The 17,844-nt window shown below is 35.5% G+C and overlaps 1 protein-coding gene across 1 annotated transcript in view; it reads right to left on the bottom strand.

Moving 5' to 3' along the window:
* The window catches only part of CPNE8 (copine 8), a 220,448-nt gene that overhangs the window by 103,649 nt on the left and 98,955 nt on the right, over positions 1 to 17,844 (bottom strand). The window contains exon 7 of the mRNA XM_046013749.1: positions 5,999 to 6,062. Coding sequence (XP_045869705.1) covers positions 5,999 to 6,062 — 64 coding nt within the window. The remainder of the gene's footprint in view (positions 1 to 5,998; positions 6,063 to 17,844) is intronic.

A 17,844-nucleotide genomic window follows, 5' to 3' on the forward strand; every position in this document is an offset into this window, starting at 1 on the left:
GTGGAGGGGGGGAAGGGTTCCTTTTTAACTATACACAAGTACATCACAAAGTCTTAATAATTCTATCACATTGGGCTTCAAGGAAAGTAGAACACTTCCCTGCTTATCTGTTGTGTAATTACATATTTGGATGTTAATTATTATGCCAAATCCATCATTTTATGGATGTATATATTTAAGCACTCATAAGCTACAGAGGTTAGCTTATAAGTAAATAAGTTGGAATATCATAAATTTAGAAGTTAAACATTATTCAATTACATAGGACGAGCACCTTCAAAAGTAGGAAATACAATAGTAGTTTAACAATTAAAATCAGTATTTTGGATTTTTTTTAACTGACAATTTTGGGAAGAGATGGGGGGTCAAAGTAATTCAGAGTCAATTAAGAGCTTGCAGTTTTAAATGCTATTTGATGAAACTGTTAAGAATGACTAAAAAAAGCACTCTCTTGATCACCACTTTTTTTTTTTTTTATTTTGTAGAGTCCAGCAGTACTTAAAAATCCAACTAAAGTTTTCATTATTTCCTTTTAGCATTTCTGGAACAGACACAAGAGAACACTGTTTCTCTTTTTCATGCATTCTTTCATATACTTACTTAGCAAACATTTCTGAAGCAATACTCAGGCTAGGATCTGGGAATAGAGAGATGAAGAAGACATCTCTGCCCTTGGAGAGGTTCAGAGGTCTAGATTTCTGGTTTTCAAAGCTTTGGTATAGTATAATTTACTTTTGTATTTAGCTATAAAGATGTAGTATATTGTAATTGTGTTACTACACAGATGGAGTAACTTCTGCCAAAGGAACATTCATTACAGAGTTCATTTTCTGACCAGGCATAACGACCAACATACATTTTAAAGAAAATTAAAAGAACAGAGGCAAGAAAAATATGGACCCCACTATCACCTCAAACTTTTCAATCATGATTGCTTTTCAAATCTGAGGTGGAAAGATAATAAATTTCTATACTATTCTTTAAGAAAGCAGTGAGAAAATCATCCTAACAAACTATAAAATCAGAGCAAAACTGAGAGAGAAAGACTGGTTTTGATTTCTTTGTTTTGGTTTGGTTTGAATGCCCTTTCACCTTCACATTTATTAAAATGGCCTTAAGAGAGAATAGTTTTCTAAGAACACAGGACAAGGACATAGTCCTTGCTACAGGGAAAAAAAAAAAATCACTACTGTAAGACATTTTCCCAAAGCACATGGACCAAAACACAAACTACAAAAAATACTCTGATATATTCAAAGTACATAATAGATTATTAAAATGTACATCTTTCAAATTGATTGTGAGTAAATCTTCACAGAAAGTAAATATTATTTTTTTAAAGATTTTATTTATTTATTTGACAGAGAGATAACAAGTAGGCAGAGAGGCAGGCAGAGAGAGAGGAGGAAGCAGGCTCCCTGCGGAGCAGAGAGCCCGATGTGGGGCTCCATCCCAGGACCCTGAGATCATGACCTGAGCCAAAGGCAGTGGCTTAATCCACTAAGCCACCCAGGCGCCCCAAAAGTAAATATTATTAAAACAAATTTTCATCACTGGTAAACATAGTACCAAGTTGTAATTTTTCAAATTACATTCCTTAAGACTTGCAAAATGAGTAATTAAAATTAAAAAATAAAGATTGCTTTCAATGTCCTAAATTATACAAACCTAGGGGAAATATTTTTTGCAATTATCCAAGTTAGGAACTTAGTAGGAATTCCATCTGTATCTAGCACAATGAAATCTACTTTCTGTGGAGGAAAGACAAGCATTTACCTACTTTTAGAAATGCATAAGCATCATTGCAAAGATTTTTTTTTTTAACTTCTTGTGCTTAATGCCACCTGAGAGAATTTTAAGATCTTTCTTCAATACTCCACACCAGTGTTACAAACTTGCCATGGTAGAAATCTGCTCAAATGCTTCACAGGCACTTCTAACTAATTCAAATCCAACTTGATTCTCTTGCAATTTTCCCAGCTCCATTAGTGATATTCATCCACCCAAAGTGCTCAAGGAAGCGGTCCTTGACTCCTTTCTTTTCTTGACCCTTTATCTAAACCAAGTCCCACCACTGCACCTCTAAGATAGTTCTCCAATCTTCACTCTGGCTACACTGGCATCACCTTAGTCCAACCTCCCTCTTCCTCACAGTAGCACGTATTTCTTCCTCCTCCTACTCTTGCAATTATGCAACTCACTTTCCATTCAGCAGACACTGTAATGTTCTCAAAACATAAAAGAAATAATACTGTGCATAATTAAAATGCTTCTAGGCTTCCTCTTGTCTTTAGGATAAACACAGAATCATTAATGTGATCTACAAAGTTCAGCACCAAATGGGCTCTGAGCAGCCTTTTCCACCTTGATCTTGCAAAGTTTTGTCTCAATCATCTCTTCTTCCTAGCCCTTGGCCACCACACACCAGACACAATTCTTTCCCTCCTCACAACCTTATGCAAGCTGTGCATTCCAATGGAATTCTTTCATTTAACTGGAAAACCATTCCTTAGGGTTCAGCTTAAATGTTACTTTCTCAGAGATCTGTAGTGACCCCCTCCCCAATATAAATTGGATTCTCCATCATTCTCTCTTATATTTGATCACTTAGTATATATCATGACAAATTTACCTACACAGTCATCTAATTGATATCTGTCCTTCCCACAAACTACTTGTTCATTAAAGGACCAGGGTTGTTTTTTGTTGTTTTTTCTCACCATTGTATTCCAAGCATCCCTTTCAGGGACTAGCACTTTGTATGTTTTACGAATATTGTGGAATCAATCAACCAAAAGAAAAATATTATTTGTGGATAATCTCAAGCTACTTTTTAAAATACCGAGTGAACAAACAATCCCGAGATAACTTCAAAATAACATTAATTCATATGCTGGCATTTGACTAGATATATTACAGAAGTTGGATTTGAAATAAACTATGTAATACTAGGTTGAGATTATTAAAATTATTACACTAAAAATTAATATTTGTACAAATTTATAATATACATATCTCTCCAATGATGCCCCTTTTTTATTCTGCAAAGTAATGACCTGGGGAATATATGAAGACGTCTAGCATTTTACAAATGCAGAAATTAAAGCTCCAAGACTATAACCTCACTCAGCTGAATACTGAAAGAGACAAGACTGAAATTTAGGTGTCCTGATTTTAAAAAGCTTATGCTCAAGTTAATAACAATAACAATTATTTTAAAGAAAAAAAAAACCCATCAAGTTGTATGATGTCAAATGTGAAGTAAAATTAATCCATTCAAGATTCTAAGTGATAATGCCTGATATTTTCAAGGTACCCTTAAATGTGCATTTAAAAGGCACTGTTTCGGGGCACCTGGGTGACTCAGTGGGTTAAAGCCTCTGCCTTCGGCTCAGGTCATGATCCTGGGGTCCTGGGATGGAGCCCTGCATAGGGGTCTCCGCTCGGCACTTCCTCCTCTCTCTCTCTCTCTGCCTGCCTCTCTGCCTACTTGTGATCTATCTGACAAATAAATAAATAAAATCTTTAAAAAAAAATAAAAATAGAAGGCACTGTCTCTTCCAAAATAACTATGAACATTGCTTTGAATACATTTGTTTCTTCTGCTATACTAGCATCGTAATATTATTTCAAGGTTTATATATCTTTTTTTTTAAGATTTTATTTATTTGATATAGAGAGAGAGATCACAAGTAGATAGAGAGGCAAGTAGAGAGAGAGGAGGAAGCAGGCTCCCTGCTGAGCAGAGAGCCTGATGCGGGACTCGATCCTAGGACCCTGAGATCGTGACCTGAGCCGAAGGCAGAGGCTTAACCCACTGAGCCACCCAGGCGGCCCCTCAAGGTTTATATATCTTAATGATGCTTGTTATCAATAAGGCTATAGCTAAGAATGAGAACATACTACACCTAAGTGAAGTTAAGTCATGATTTAAACAATATTTTTTAAAATATTAGATGTGCAATTGTTAAGTATAATAAATATGTATTTACTTATTAAATGATAATTCCAGATATTCCAAAAGCTTTAGTAGTAGAAAGAGTGGTAAGTAATTAGTAAGTAACAGATTCTACTTCATTCACATGGAAACATTCCTGTTCTTTCCTGTTTTTCTGAGCAAAACAGCAGAATTCAAAGTGGAAGATATTTAAGATGCAACCTGGCCATACTCAATCTATGCCCTTGGTATCTTGGTTCTATTTTGAAATAGAACTAAAAATAATGTGTTCATTGGCATATTTACATAAAATCACCTGAGTGTCAAGAGTCTGTGACAAAACAGCATGTTAATGTCAACACAAGGAACATGTATCTTATTGACCTTGAACTTCTTTCTCTCTTCCTTCCCTCACTATATTTAACACATATTTTATATATGTGTGTGTGTGTGTGTGTATAAATTTACAGACACAAAGTACAAAAGATGATTAGATGATATAATGCTAAGAAATCATTGTGCCATTTTAACAACAAAAAAAGATGGTAGGTAATATTTCTGTACTGTGTTGTACTTCTTGTAATGTATTCTAGTATATAAAAAATGCTTTCATATACACTGTATTTTCAGATTTAATGTTATGGTGCTTAATTAGCAGACCTGGAAGAATTTTTTCAAGTATTCTAGTGACTGGTTCACATGTCTGGTTTTTTACTCCCCCTTGCAAATATGGAAAGTAAAACAGAAGGGTCAAGTGATTTGGTAAGACAAACTACAAATTCATAGCAAATCCCAAACTCAACTCTGTTTAATGGCATTCTATCTGTGAGTAGGTTCTGAGCATTTTACACAGAAGAACACTGAGACTGAGGTGGCCAGACCTGCCCACAGGTGCATAGACAATGGAGGAAGAAGAAGGGCATCAATTTAAATGCATTTTAACTACTTAAATTCTAGTATCTTTGCTTAATCATCTTCACAATACTGTTACTATACTTTCCTTTTGTTGTCTCCCTGATCACCCCCTACCCCACAGAAATCCCAGTTTCCACATTTGCTGGCAAGTAGTATCAGGCAGACTTCTGTCCATAGTGTCCCAGAAATGTATGTATAGAAAGCCACAGTAACTGTCCTTAAAGAAAATACTCTAGAGATTCAAGTTACATACTTAGATATTAAATAACTGTTCCCCAAATGAAAACTACAGCCAATGTCACAGTATTAAGATTTTAGTATTCTTCCAGAACTTCTCTTCTTAAAATTATGAAGCAGAAACTGAAAATAAAGATCCTCAGAGATTTAACCCAGGGAAAACTTCTTTTTTTCCCCCCTAGAAATAACAGTTCCCAGGGATCTGCTGGGCCACATTAAATAAACAATATCGACTTCAGATTCAGAGAGCTATCACTACTTCAGTGTGGAGTGTCCCAACCGTCACCTCATTTCTTGATGACTGTAAAATCACTGAACATGAGTCAATGGCTGAATCAGCAAATCACAACTAAAAATAGCCATCTTCTAAAAACGCTGAGGACGCACTCTATGTCATCATATTCCTAGCCGGAGTGGTAACTGGTCCTTTCCTCAAATGTGAGCCTCCCAAGCTAACAAAAGATGGGAGCTTATATAAATCCTGAATTAATTCAATTAGAACTGTAAAAATAAGTATACTAGGCAAAAGGACTAAAGTTAGGTGACTAGAAGTACTCCTAGAAAATCACACTTCATCTTTAAAATTTTGCAAGAATTTAAGCGATTGGTACAACTGGTAATTACTAGTATTAAAGCCCCTTCCCAAATAATCCTAATATTAGGTTATATTTTAATAATTTCTACTCCTTAAAAAAACTGTTAAAATAACTGATATCCTTTTCGAACTACAAATGTAGTCTAAAATAACTAAGTATCTAAAATGATATTTTATAGATTAGAAAATTATATAATATAGTCTTAATTATATTTTGCCAAAATTACTCAAGAATCAATCATTTAAGCATAGTTTCAGGAATATCTTTTAAAAAGGTTGGAAATATTTTTCAAATCAAAGAAATACTTACTTACCCTACAACAGTTTAATTCCTCTGCTGTAAGTATGATCGTACCACATTTCCTCCCTGGAATTCCTCTATAATAAAAAAATATATTTATATATATTAATAATTTATATGAATTTTTATAATATAAACTAGTATTATACATTTCATTTTTATGGAACCAAATAAAGAGCATAGTACTATTTGGTGGGCTCTTTCCCAACAAAATATATTCCTAGTTTCAACCCTGAGTTTATCCTATGGACCCACATTTCCTAATGAAGGTAAACTTTGATCACTTTCAACATGTCAGACCTCTGTCCAAGAACTGTCAAGAGCTTCATATTGTCTACCGTATGTAATATGTATAATATTATATAATATCTACATTATAATAAAATTTTCTCCATGGGTTCAAAAATTTCCCTTATGCTATTAAAACCTATTCCTAATCTTGGTTTTCAACAGTTCTTTCTCCTTTCGTCAACATGGTTACTTATTTGTGCTTATTTCTTCTTTGTGGCCATTCCCATTCACTGATATACCTTAGCATACTAACTGTCCCCTATTTCACCTCAAACCTCCATATCTCCAGAAAACATTCCATTTGTTCCAGGAAACTTCATCCTGGTCAACCTCATATAAAGTTCAGCCTTCACTGCATTCTTATGGCACTTGGCATTTAATTACCCCTAACTTGTTACAATCACTATTTTTTCCCTTTCTTTTCTCATGTTGGTTATAACCTCTGTAAGGGTAAAAGTCATGACATAGATCCCTTGTGAGCCAACAGACTTAAATGTCTACACATAGCAGGTGTTCCAAATATAATGAAAATATATAATACATAAGAAAAAATTAAAGAAAGTAAAACTCCCACACGTTTTTCTTTTTACATGTGTTTGGTGTACTTATGCTCATAGAGATTCCAACTGACACCAAGGGCAAAGTCCACCAGGAAAATGCAAGGTGTGTATACCGTCCCCAGCTTCACATGAGGGAATACAGAGACAAGTCCATGAGAATCCTCCGAAGAAAATCCCAATGCTCTCACGGTACATATCATGCTTCCTTTCTCCCATTATAAGTCCCAGTTCACAGACCCTTCAGTTCATCCTGAGAACTACAAGTTGTGGAATTAGAGCCCAACCAGTGTGTTTGTCCTCAAAAATATAACTCATTTCTGACAATCTATGTCAGCGTGTATGCATCAAAACATAACCCCTGTTCTCCATGGGTAAAGGGACTGGACTCTTTACTTATCATGACTGGGAAGAAGGTAAAAGAATGAAAAATTAAAATATCTGAGCTATAAATGTATCAATGTAAAACTATAATTACTGTAAAACTCCACAATCTTTTCTATTATAATATTTTCTTCTGAAGAGCACCATCGCATCTTGAGCTAAAAATGTCATCTCATAGCTTATGCAGGAAACTTCCTAACACAAAATTTTGTTTTCTCTATATTTTCACTCCCTGCTAGGGTAACCATACATGTCAGGATCTTCTATTTTCTCCAGGTCTTTACAACTAAAAGATCAAGTAATTTATCCTTGCATGTTTTTCTTTGGAATATTATATACACCATTTTTTGCATCCTTGCAACAATCTTAATCACTCTAATTTACCTATACCTTTTATTTTCTTCTTTCTATTTGACAATCTAAAGATTTACATTTTTAATCTTATGACAAACTAAACACACTGACTGAACATGTACTTTCAGTACTTTAAAACACTGAATAAAATTTGCCAAAATGTCTTAATAAATGTTCTAATTACTGGGCAACAAAGTAAGGACCAATCTAGAGCTGAAGATGGAAAACCAGAAAGACAAGAAGGGGTAACCCTGCAGAATTTGACTTTGGGATTGTTTTTTTATGGCACCTTAGGACATAAAAATAAGAAACCAAAAAAAGGAGGGGAGGGAGAGACTCACAAGGTTTGAGAATTCAATAAATGACTAATACACAACATAAAGGTTGGATCACAATGACTACGTTACTTGATTATAGCATGAATTCAAAATAAACATTCACTTTGGCAGGACCTACAAGTCATCCATGTGCTATTTACAATAAACATCAAAATTTAAGGACTTAGAAAGTTCAAAAGAAAAGAATAAAAGATATATGAAGGGGGGAAAAAAAACCCACTGAAAACCAGTGGACTTACAATAATAGCAAACATATAGATTTTAAATTTTAAAAGACTGCTAGAAATTTTAAAAGACTTCGTATGTAATTAAGAAAAAGTTTCAATTAATTAGGAAGATATAATGATCTCAAGACTCTATGTATTTGACATTATAGCTCTAAAACATAAAAAACTCACCATACTACAAAAGGATATGTGTAGCATATACTGACCATTTTAACCTGGCGAACACTACCCTGGCCACTTAGTACACTTAACATCACCAGCTGTAAGTCATGTTGATTTCATGTACCATTGATAAAATGTGGCCTTTCCCTCCAAATCTACAACTCCAATCTAATCATGACAAAAACATTAGAAAAACAATCCCAAACTGAGGGGCATTCTACAAAATAACTGCTAATACTTCCCAAAACGGTCAACGTCATCCCAAACATGGAAAGACTAAGAAATTTGTTTACGAAATATAAGATACTAAGAGACAAGATGACTAAACGCAATGTGGTATCCTGAATAGAACTGTGTAAGAAGAAAAGGTACACTAGTGGAAAAAAAAAAAAAAGACTAAAATTCAAATACAGTCTGGAGTTAGTTAACTGTAATGTATCAATGTTGGTTTACTAGTCGTGACAAATGTACATTGGGAATGTAAGACATTAATGTTAGGAGAAACTGGGTGAGGAATATGTGAGAGCTCCCTGTACTACCTTTGTAAATTTTCTTTAAATCTAAAGCTATTCTAAAGTAAAAAGATTATTAAAAACATGGAGGAGAGAAAAGACAAGCTAAAGAACTTTCAGGTTAAAAGACACTAAAATCAGGACAACTAAGTTCAATGTATGATTCTTGACTAAATTTTAGACTGGGGGAAAACAGCTACAATGGATATTACTGGGACAATTGTTGAAATTTTAATATGGAGTATGGATTAGATAACATCAGGGTATCATTGTGAAGTTTCCAGATTTTGATCATCAACTCCTTGGTAAGAAACACACACTCAAGAATTTAGAGGAAAGGGGACACAATGTCTCCAACTTACTCTCAGAACTAGAATATGGGAGAGGGGGATGAGAGGGGGAAAAGTAGGGGAGAAAATGATAAAGCACTTCGGACAAAGTCAACATCTGTTCAAAGTAAAAATTCTGGGTAAAGGATATCCGGGAGTTTCTGGTACTATTAACTGACATAATACCAAAAACTAAAGTTACCCCAAAAAGCAAATTTTGAAAATAGCTTCACAGACTCATATCTTCTATTATATTTTGCAACCCATAATAAGAATAGAACTCATCACCAAGAAGCTGAAGACGCATCTCAGGAGAATTACTGAAGATGAATCCTTCTTTCTAAAACTGACACAGGAAGAATAAATGGCCTCTGGAGAGACAGAGAGACTAGGTGACTTAATTTTGTTCGATTTGATTTTGGGTTTTGTTGATGCAGTCAGGGTTTTGTTTGTTTGTTTGGTTTTTATTGTTTTTTCCCAAACTGTCACATTTTCCCATTATCTCTTACTACTTCTTCATTACCTCTAGCACTGCCTTAGTTCATACCTTTACACTTTTGCTTGGATTTCTCATTTCTAACTGGCCTCAGTCTGGTACTCCTTTAATTTATACCCTGTATCGATGCCAGACTGATCTGATCATGAATTCCAATCATGAAGCCTTCCATATTCCAGTGTCTTTACACAGATCCTATGATAATTTCAAACTGATTAAGACAAAATAGCCTTTATAAAATACAGCCACTGTAAAATCTCTCGTTTCTGCCACCTGACTTAACCTGGAATACTCACCCTACCAACCCCTTAAGGTCACTTTTTTTATCTTAGCAATTTCTATTCATTCTCCAAATCTTTCTTAAATTTATGGAACACTTACTAAAATTGACCATATACTATGTCATAGAATATTTACTAAGGTATTTCACATTTATTGACCAAAAAAATTCAAGTTAGAAATTAATGATGAAAGGTAATTTTTTTTAAAGATTTTATTTATTTATTTGAGAGAGGAAACACATGAGCAGGGGGAAGGGCAGAGAAAGAGGGAAGCAGACTCCCACTGAGCAGGGAGCCTGATGCTGGGCTCTGTCTCAGGACCCTGATATCATGATCTGAGCCAAAGGCAGACGCTTAACCAACTGATCCACCCGGGTGCCCCTGACAAAATGTAATTTTTAAGACATTTCTGAAAACTCACTATTAAAAGAAGGAATAGCAGGCAAGAAAGAATACTTAGAATTGCACAATAAAAAAAAAAACCTGTGGTATTCTACTAGTTTAGTATATCCAGCAGTGTGTTAATAAAATATAATGCAACGGCAACACACTAATAGTAGGACACGTTAACACTCCACTTTTGATAATGGATAGAACAACTGGACCAACAATCAATAAAGAAATAGAGTAACCTGGACAACATTACAGACCAACTGGACCTAATGGACCTAAAGGGCACACTTCATCCAATTAACAACGGAACAGACTTCTCAAGTGCACATGGAACATTCTCCAGGAGAGACTACGTATTAGGTCACAAAACAAGCCTTAACAAATTCAAGCAGCTTGAAATTATACAACACATATTTTCTAATGACAATGGAATGAAATTCAAAAAATAGTGGAAGGAAAATTGGAAAATAAACTAATATATAGAAATTAAACAACATATCCTTAAACAACTAATGGGTCAAAAAAAAGTCACGAAAGAAATTAGAAAATACCTTGAAACAACAAAAATGAAAATACAACAAACTAAAACATATGGGACACAATGATGGCAGTGCCAAGAGGGAGTTTATAATTGTAAATGCATAGATTAAAAAAAAAAAAGGACTAGAAATTAACAGAATGACTTTATACCTCAAAGAACTAGAAAAACAAGAACAAAGTAAACTCCAAGGTACCAGAAGTAAGGAAATATAAAGATTAGATCAGAGATAAAGAAAATGGAGAATAGAAAAAAGACACACACACACAAAAACAGTTGCTTTTTTTTTGAAAAGTTCAATAAGTCCCAACAGCTGCATCTCTGTCATTTCCTGTTCTGAATTCTGCTTGTTTTTACGTTTTTACTTTTATTTTTGCCGTCTTTTTGCTTCTGTTGTTAAAGGCACATGTGATTACAATGACCCTACTTAGATAATTCATGATAATCTTCATATCTTAAGATCAGCGGATTAGTAATTTAACTACATCTGCAAAATTCCTCTTGCCACATAAGTAACATGACCACAGGTGTGACATTAGACAGCAAGGTCATGGGGCCAAAATTCTCCCTTCCATACTGCACCTACCTTATGACCCCAGAATTTCATTCCTAGGCATATAGTAAGAAGACATACAATAACTTTTATATGCAAATAACTTTATACTTTATATACAATTAGGAGTCATAATTTTTATTATAGCACTGCTTCTATTAAAAAAAAAAACCTAGAAGCTACAAAAAATTCCAGTGACTTAATACTAGATAAATCTGTTTGTAATTCACAAAAATGATACAGTAATGAAATAAATGAGTCAAAGACAGCATCATACATCCACACATTACACATTACATAGATGGCTATCACAAACAATTTCAAGCAAAAAATCAAGTCCTAGGAAAATATACACAGTATAATTTTAGTTATATAAGCTGAAAACCTGAAAAATGAAACTTCACATTTAATGACATTATGAAGTAGCTCCTATCAGGCTTAATATTTTTTCTAAAAATTAATCTGCTTGTGCTGAGCTGAAAGTAATAAGTCATATCACTAAAGAGTTATGTCTTCAGTAATTTAAAATGCTTCCTGCCTTAAGAGATCTCCTTCATCAGCCTTTCTCAATGGTTAAAATTTTTAGGATCTCTTATTCATTTTTAGACTGTTTACCTGGTGAACATTTCATTTCTCAAAGCCCAATTCAAATGTTGCTTCTCTGACTCCCATAACTAGAGTTGATTCCTCCTCCGTCTCTGCCTTTAGATACTCCTTCTGGGATACAATGTGACCTAGACAAAGGCACTACATCCGAAGAGTAACACAAAGCTGAGTTTACATCCTGGGTACATCAGTTAGTGACTGCGACCTTGAGCAAGTTGTTCATCTTTTTGAAACTCAGTCTCCTTATCTGAGAAATCAAGGTAATAATGCAGTTAATATATGTGTCTAAACATAGCACCGAGCAAGTATTCCATGCATTATAGTTATGACTATATGCTTACATGTATTATGCACAAAAGCAGAGAATCTCAGAAGTGGGGGATTATGCATGGCCATCTCTCCATGTCTACCTAAAGACACGTGATACTAATGTTCTCTAAGCATTTGTTGAACTGCATTTCATTTAAGAGAGTTATTTCAGAAGCCCCCAGCTAAATAATATAACTGAATGTGGTTGTACAAGAGACTAACAAATTAAACCAGTGGCATGCCTTCTGTTCAAACTTAGTACTGATTTGGTAATTATTCTAGCTCTTTGATAAGTGGGGGGGAGATAAAAGGATGCAGCATGTTCATTGATTGAGGGCAGGGAGAGAGAAGGAGGTGATAAAATATGAAAAAATAGTCCATGATACAAAATGTTGGGCAGCTAAAAGGGCAGAATGGAAACTCTTAAATGTTTCACCTGTGAGGATAATGGAATTAAGAGATAATCCTCAATACAAATATGCCAAAAATTTTGTTGTTGGTTTTTTTGTCCATGTATGGACTAGTCTTTTTTTTTTTTTTGAGATTTTATTTATTTATTTGACACAGAGAGAGAGAGAAAGCGAGCGAGCACAAGCAGAGGGAGCGGCAGACAGAGGGAGAAGAAGGCTCCATGTTGCACAAGGAGACTGATGTAGAACTCGATCCCAGGACCCCGGGATCATGACCTGAGCCAAAGGCGGACACTTAATGGACTGAATCACCCAGGCATCCCCATATAGACTAATCTTAACTGTGATAATAAATCCCCAGATTCGAAGGGGTTGGAATAAGGACATAGGCTCTAATAAGAGCTAGTTCCTGGGGGAAGGGAGGTAGGGAGAGGGTAGTTGGGTTATGGACATTGGGGAGTGTATGTGCTATGGTGAGTGCTGTGAAGTGTGTAAACCTGGTGATTCACAGACCTGTACCCCTAGGGCTAATAATACATTATATGTTTATAAAAAAATTTTTTTTTAAATAATTAAAAAAAAAAAAAAAAGGCTAGTTCCTAACGGGATAAAGGATAAATCAACACCTCTTTCCATGTTAAGCCAATATATTTCAACTGGAGCAAGAGCAACTCAAAACAAACTGAATTAACTCCTTTTTAAAAATTAAACTAAAAAAGTTAATGTAATACTTGAAGTTACCCAGTGGCACAATGAGGTATTTATGTGATATTACACTAAAATTTGCTAACACTTAAGTTATTCATATATGAGAGTTCTGTTCACACTTGAATTGTGAGGAAGAAATGACTCAGAGCTTGGCGGGGAGGAAATTATACAAATAATCGACTGCCACTTGCACCTGTAGTGAAATGCAAAAGATACATGATGCAGAAATAAACATGTAAAAATTCATGTGTTATTCATCAACATTAATGGTTTTAATATAGGAAGTTAACCTAACATGAAACTATGCTTTCTTCTTTATTACTAGATGAATAATTCCTTAATCCCAAAATGAATTATTCATATGATCATATTTCTTAATCTTATGGTACTAATATATGAAAATGTTAGTCAAATTGGCCTCTTGACTATGAAATACTAATGAAAATAAAATTTTGTGTTTCATATTAGTTATAGGTCCAAAGAGCAAGATAACTATAGATAGATCATTTATTTAGCTCTGCAAAACAGAATTGCAAAAAGAATCACATTATAAACAGAATATAATTGATTTGCTTACTTATGCAACAGATTTTTGTAGAGTTACCTACTTATATGCAAGCTATGGCAACTAGGACTCTCTAGGGTCCTGCAATATTATCATGGTAAAAAGATGTACTGAGCACTTACCCTTTTACAGACATCATGCTAGGCAGTCAAGACACAGATAACAGTTGAAGTAGATCTAGTCCCTAGCCTAAGACGGAGGGGTTCAGTAGAAAGAAAGAGTAAAGAAGCCAGAACTGATACAGATACTGATGTAGTAATAATAAGGGATGGTGAGTATTATAAGCAGGTGGTCCAATGACAATGGGTACCAATGCAAGTCTGGCAGAGATCAGGGAAATTTCACAGAGAAGGTGACAGGAACTGTGTCCAACAAGGTGCGTACAAATTGGCAAGTGAGGCCAATTGCATAAATGCCTTCCAGACACAGGGATTAGACACAGTGAGGGAAGCATACAGTCTACTGAAGGCATGCTCAGAGCATAATATGCGTTTAGGAATATTCAAGTACACGGCTGGGTCTCAAGTGTCATTGTGGACTTGAGTTTTCTCCCCCGAAGGTTATGGGAAAGAACGGAGGAAGGGGCCGAGTTTTAGACCTGACTCCAAAAAGGTCAGGAGGAGCTACTGTAGGCAGAAGGGACTGAGGCACCCAGTAGTTACAGAAATCAAGGCCAGTCAGGAAGCACTGTCCGATTAAGAAGGGTTGCAGCAAAACAGTGGAAATGTAGATGGACAGCATGGCTGCTGAGAAAAGAAGGAGAGAGGGAGAAAGAATAAAAGGACGCCCACCGGCTTGCTTAGAAAACTGCCTAGTGGTGCCATCACAGAGAGAGGACACAGAAGGAGGAGTTTGGGTATATTAAATGATAACCTCGCTTCGGGGGCATATTCAGCTTGAGGCTTCTTAGAGAAATCTGAGTTCAACAGGCAGTTGCACATGGTCATTGAGAGCCAACAAAAGAAACAAGATTGATAGAAGATGTGGGCATCAGTGGTATAGAGGTGACAGCTGAAATCAGGGACATCAAAGACATCATCCAGAGTACATACCTGCAGGGTGTTGGTCTTAAACTTTGCTGACTCACAGACACATGTGAGACTCTAATAAAAGCCAGAGACGTTTTTAGGAGAAAAATGTCACCCAGCATTCTGTGTACAATTTGAGGTCACTCCTGGGCCTGTGAAGCAGGGTAAGAGGACTATCCAGGGAGTCACAAGGGGAAACCAGGAGAGATGGTGTCACGAAAGCAAAGGGAGAGGAGTTTCACGAAGCGGTCAATAGCACCAAAGAGGCCAGCTAAGATGGAAACTGCAAGTCCCCGTGGATTGGGCACACAGGAGGTACCTGGGATCCCAAGCAAGCCAGTTAAGGAGAATCATGAAGAGTGCGTTGAAGAGGTAGTGCTAGTTGAAAAGCTGTACAAGAAGAGTCTTTGAAGATCATGTGCCATGATGGGAAGAATGGAGGCAGAGCCATAGCGCAGACAGAGGCAGAGCTGTGTGTCTGGGGGCTGGCGGGGGGGGGGATGCAGAAGTTATGAGCATGGTCTCTAAGGAAGTCTGTGCGCAGTGCAATCCAGGGCTCAGATGGAGGCAGCTGTTCAGGTAGAAAAAAGAAACATGCTCAACTAAACCAAGAGGGTTAAAAGTGAACTAAATCCCTCCCTCCTCTTCAGTGAACCAAAAGCTGAAAAATGATAAAGAGGTCCGACCTGATTTTTACAAAGCAGTTCAGCTCTTGGCTTCCCTCCTCTCCAGACTCTGGGCAAAATATCTGGCTTATCTAAGCCTCATTTGTTCATCTGCAAAATGTAACTAATAATCTCTTTTTTGCTAGGATGAAGAAAGATAAATGCTGTAATACATGGAAAGCTTTGGGTGCAGGCTGATAGAATGTTAACTAGCAAACACAGCAACTAACATGATTTGTGGCATTATTTTCTCTGAGAGTAAAAAGGTAAAGTTGTGAAAGAAAAAGGCTGGGAGGGAGGAGGAGAAAGGTTACTTGACAGAGGACTTGAAGCAAGTTATTTATAGCTTTTGGAAAAACTGCTAAGGAGAAAGAGAGAATGTACCCAGAAGAGTCACAGAGCACTGGAGGTTGAAGCCAGGCTGGAGGTCAGCAGTCAGTGGTGTCACAGACCATTTGGTTCTGTACTGTGACACCGAGGGGCTCAGACCACAGGGGTGTGGGTGCGGAGAAGGTTGATGACATAAGACACCAGATGTTTCTTGTTAGACAAAGAAAAATCAAAACCATATAAATAGCTCGATAAATGAAAACTTTAGCACAAATGTTCAAGTAGAAAGAAACATAATTTTAGTTTATTAGTTTTCTTTTGAAATCTAATTACATGAGGAAATTATGTCATTTCCAAAGGCAAAAACGAAAGATCCATGCAGGTAATTTTTCAAAACTAATGATTCATTTAATTTAAATCTCATGCATTTATCTTTCCATGCAATATGCTTTATCTCTAAAATATTTAACAAGATGTCATTTCTAAGATTTTACTTTATCAATTATCACAAAACTTACTACTTTCACTGTTAAAATATGTCAAATGCCAGAAAACTGCAACTGAAACTTTTAACATCTTAACAGTGTGCTCAAGAAATCCATCTGCTCCCCTGTAATTTGTTAACATTATAGTTAAATTAAATGTGATCTTGTTTTCTACTCAGAATGCAAATGTTGACATTAAAAGAAAAGCAAGACAGTTATTATCATGGTAGAGAATCATAATGAGTATACAATCAATAGATGATATACAGTTTTGCAGTAATAAAAACAAAGTAAACTGTTCATAATGTCTGGAGACTAAGATGTTTTTTAAAAGTAATCATTGATAAGAATGATGTGATCCTAGCACTTAAATACCACATATGTCAAAAATACTTTAAGCAATTACTTTACCCGGGCTGTGATAAACTAGATCTATCCATCTATCTATAGAAATATTAGGTTGCTAATGTTACTGAAAGCACATTTTGCATTTGTAATGTAGTCAAATACATACATAGCAAACGTTATTATAATCTAAAAATTCTGTCCCAACCCCTGATATACAAAGTTATAATGTGCAGGAGAGACATTTAGTGTACTTAACAAAAAGAAAACAATTATAAATGTGACTATTATTCTGGAAAATTGAGTTCAATAAACATTTAATGAATCTTACTATTTACAAGGCACAACAACAGGTCTCTACAATACAGAAGATATAATGGTTTCTTTCTAAGTCTTTTTAAAATTGTTAAAAGAAGAAAGGATGGAGGAAAAGCATTCAGCATCTTGACTGATTTGAGATGGGCTGTTCAGGTGCTTTGCTCCCGCATGTTGTGGAACCCACGTATGTTGTGGTAAACAGAAGAATTAATAAGAACAAGCAGGTTTGAGGAGCCAGGTGGTGGGTAATAGGGAGGGCACGTACTGCATGGAGCACTGGGTGTGATGCCAAAACAATGAACACTGTTATGCTATAAATAAACAAATTAATTAATTAATTAATTAAAAAAAAAAAAAGAACAAGCAGGAACATCTACTGTGTATTCCTTTGATTATTTTTTAAGTGGACCTGCTTAAGAAAGGGCAATAGGGAACTTAAAACAAACAAAAATAGTATGAAAGGAAGAGGGTAAGAAACTTTAATAGTGGGGGAAGCTAACAATTCAGTTAGCTAGCAGTGGTATGTTTATACTAAAGAAACGGAATACGTTCATGAAAATAACTAAAGATCTATGTTGGAATCTAGAAGTATTTGAAAATGTCAGTTAACTAAATTGTCCTCCATGTTTAGAGTCTTTCATCAGAGTTAAGTCAAATCAGGAAAGAGTTAAGATT

This window comes from Meles meles, chromosome 7 (assembly GCF_922984935.1).
Source record: "Meles meles chromosome 7, mMelMel3.1 paternal haplotype, whole genome shotgun sequence".
NCBI classification, from domain to species: domain Eukaryota; kingdom Metazoa; phylum Chordata; class Mammalia; order Carnivora; family Mustelidae; genus Meles; species Meles meles.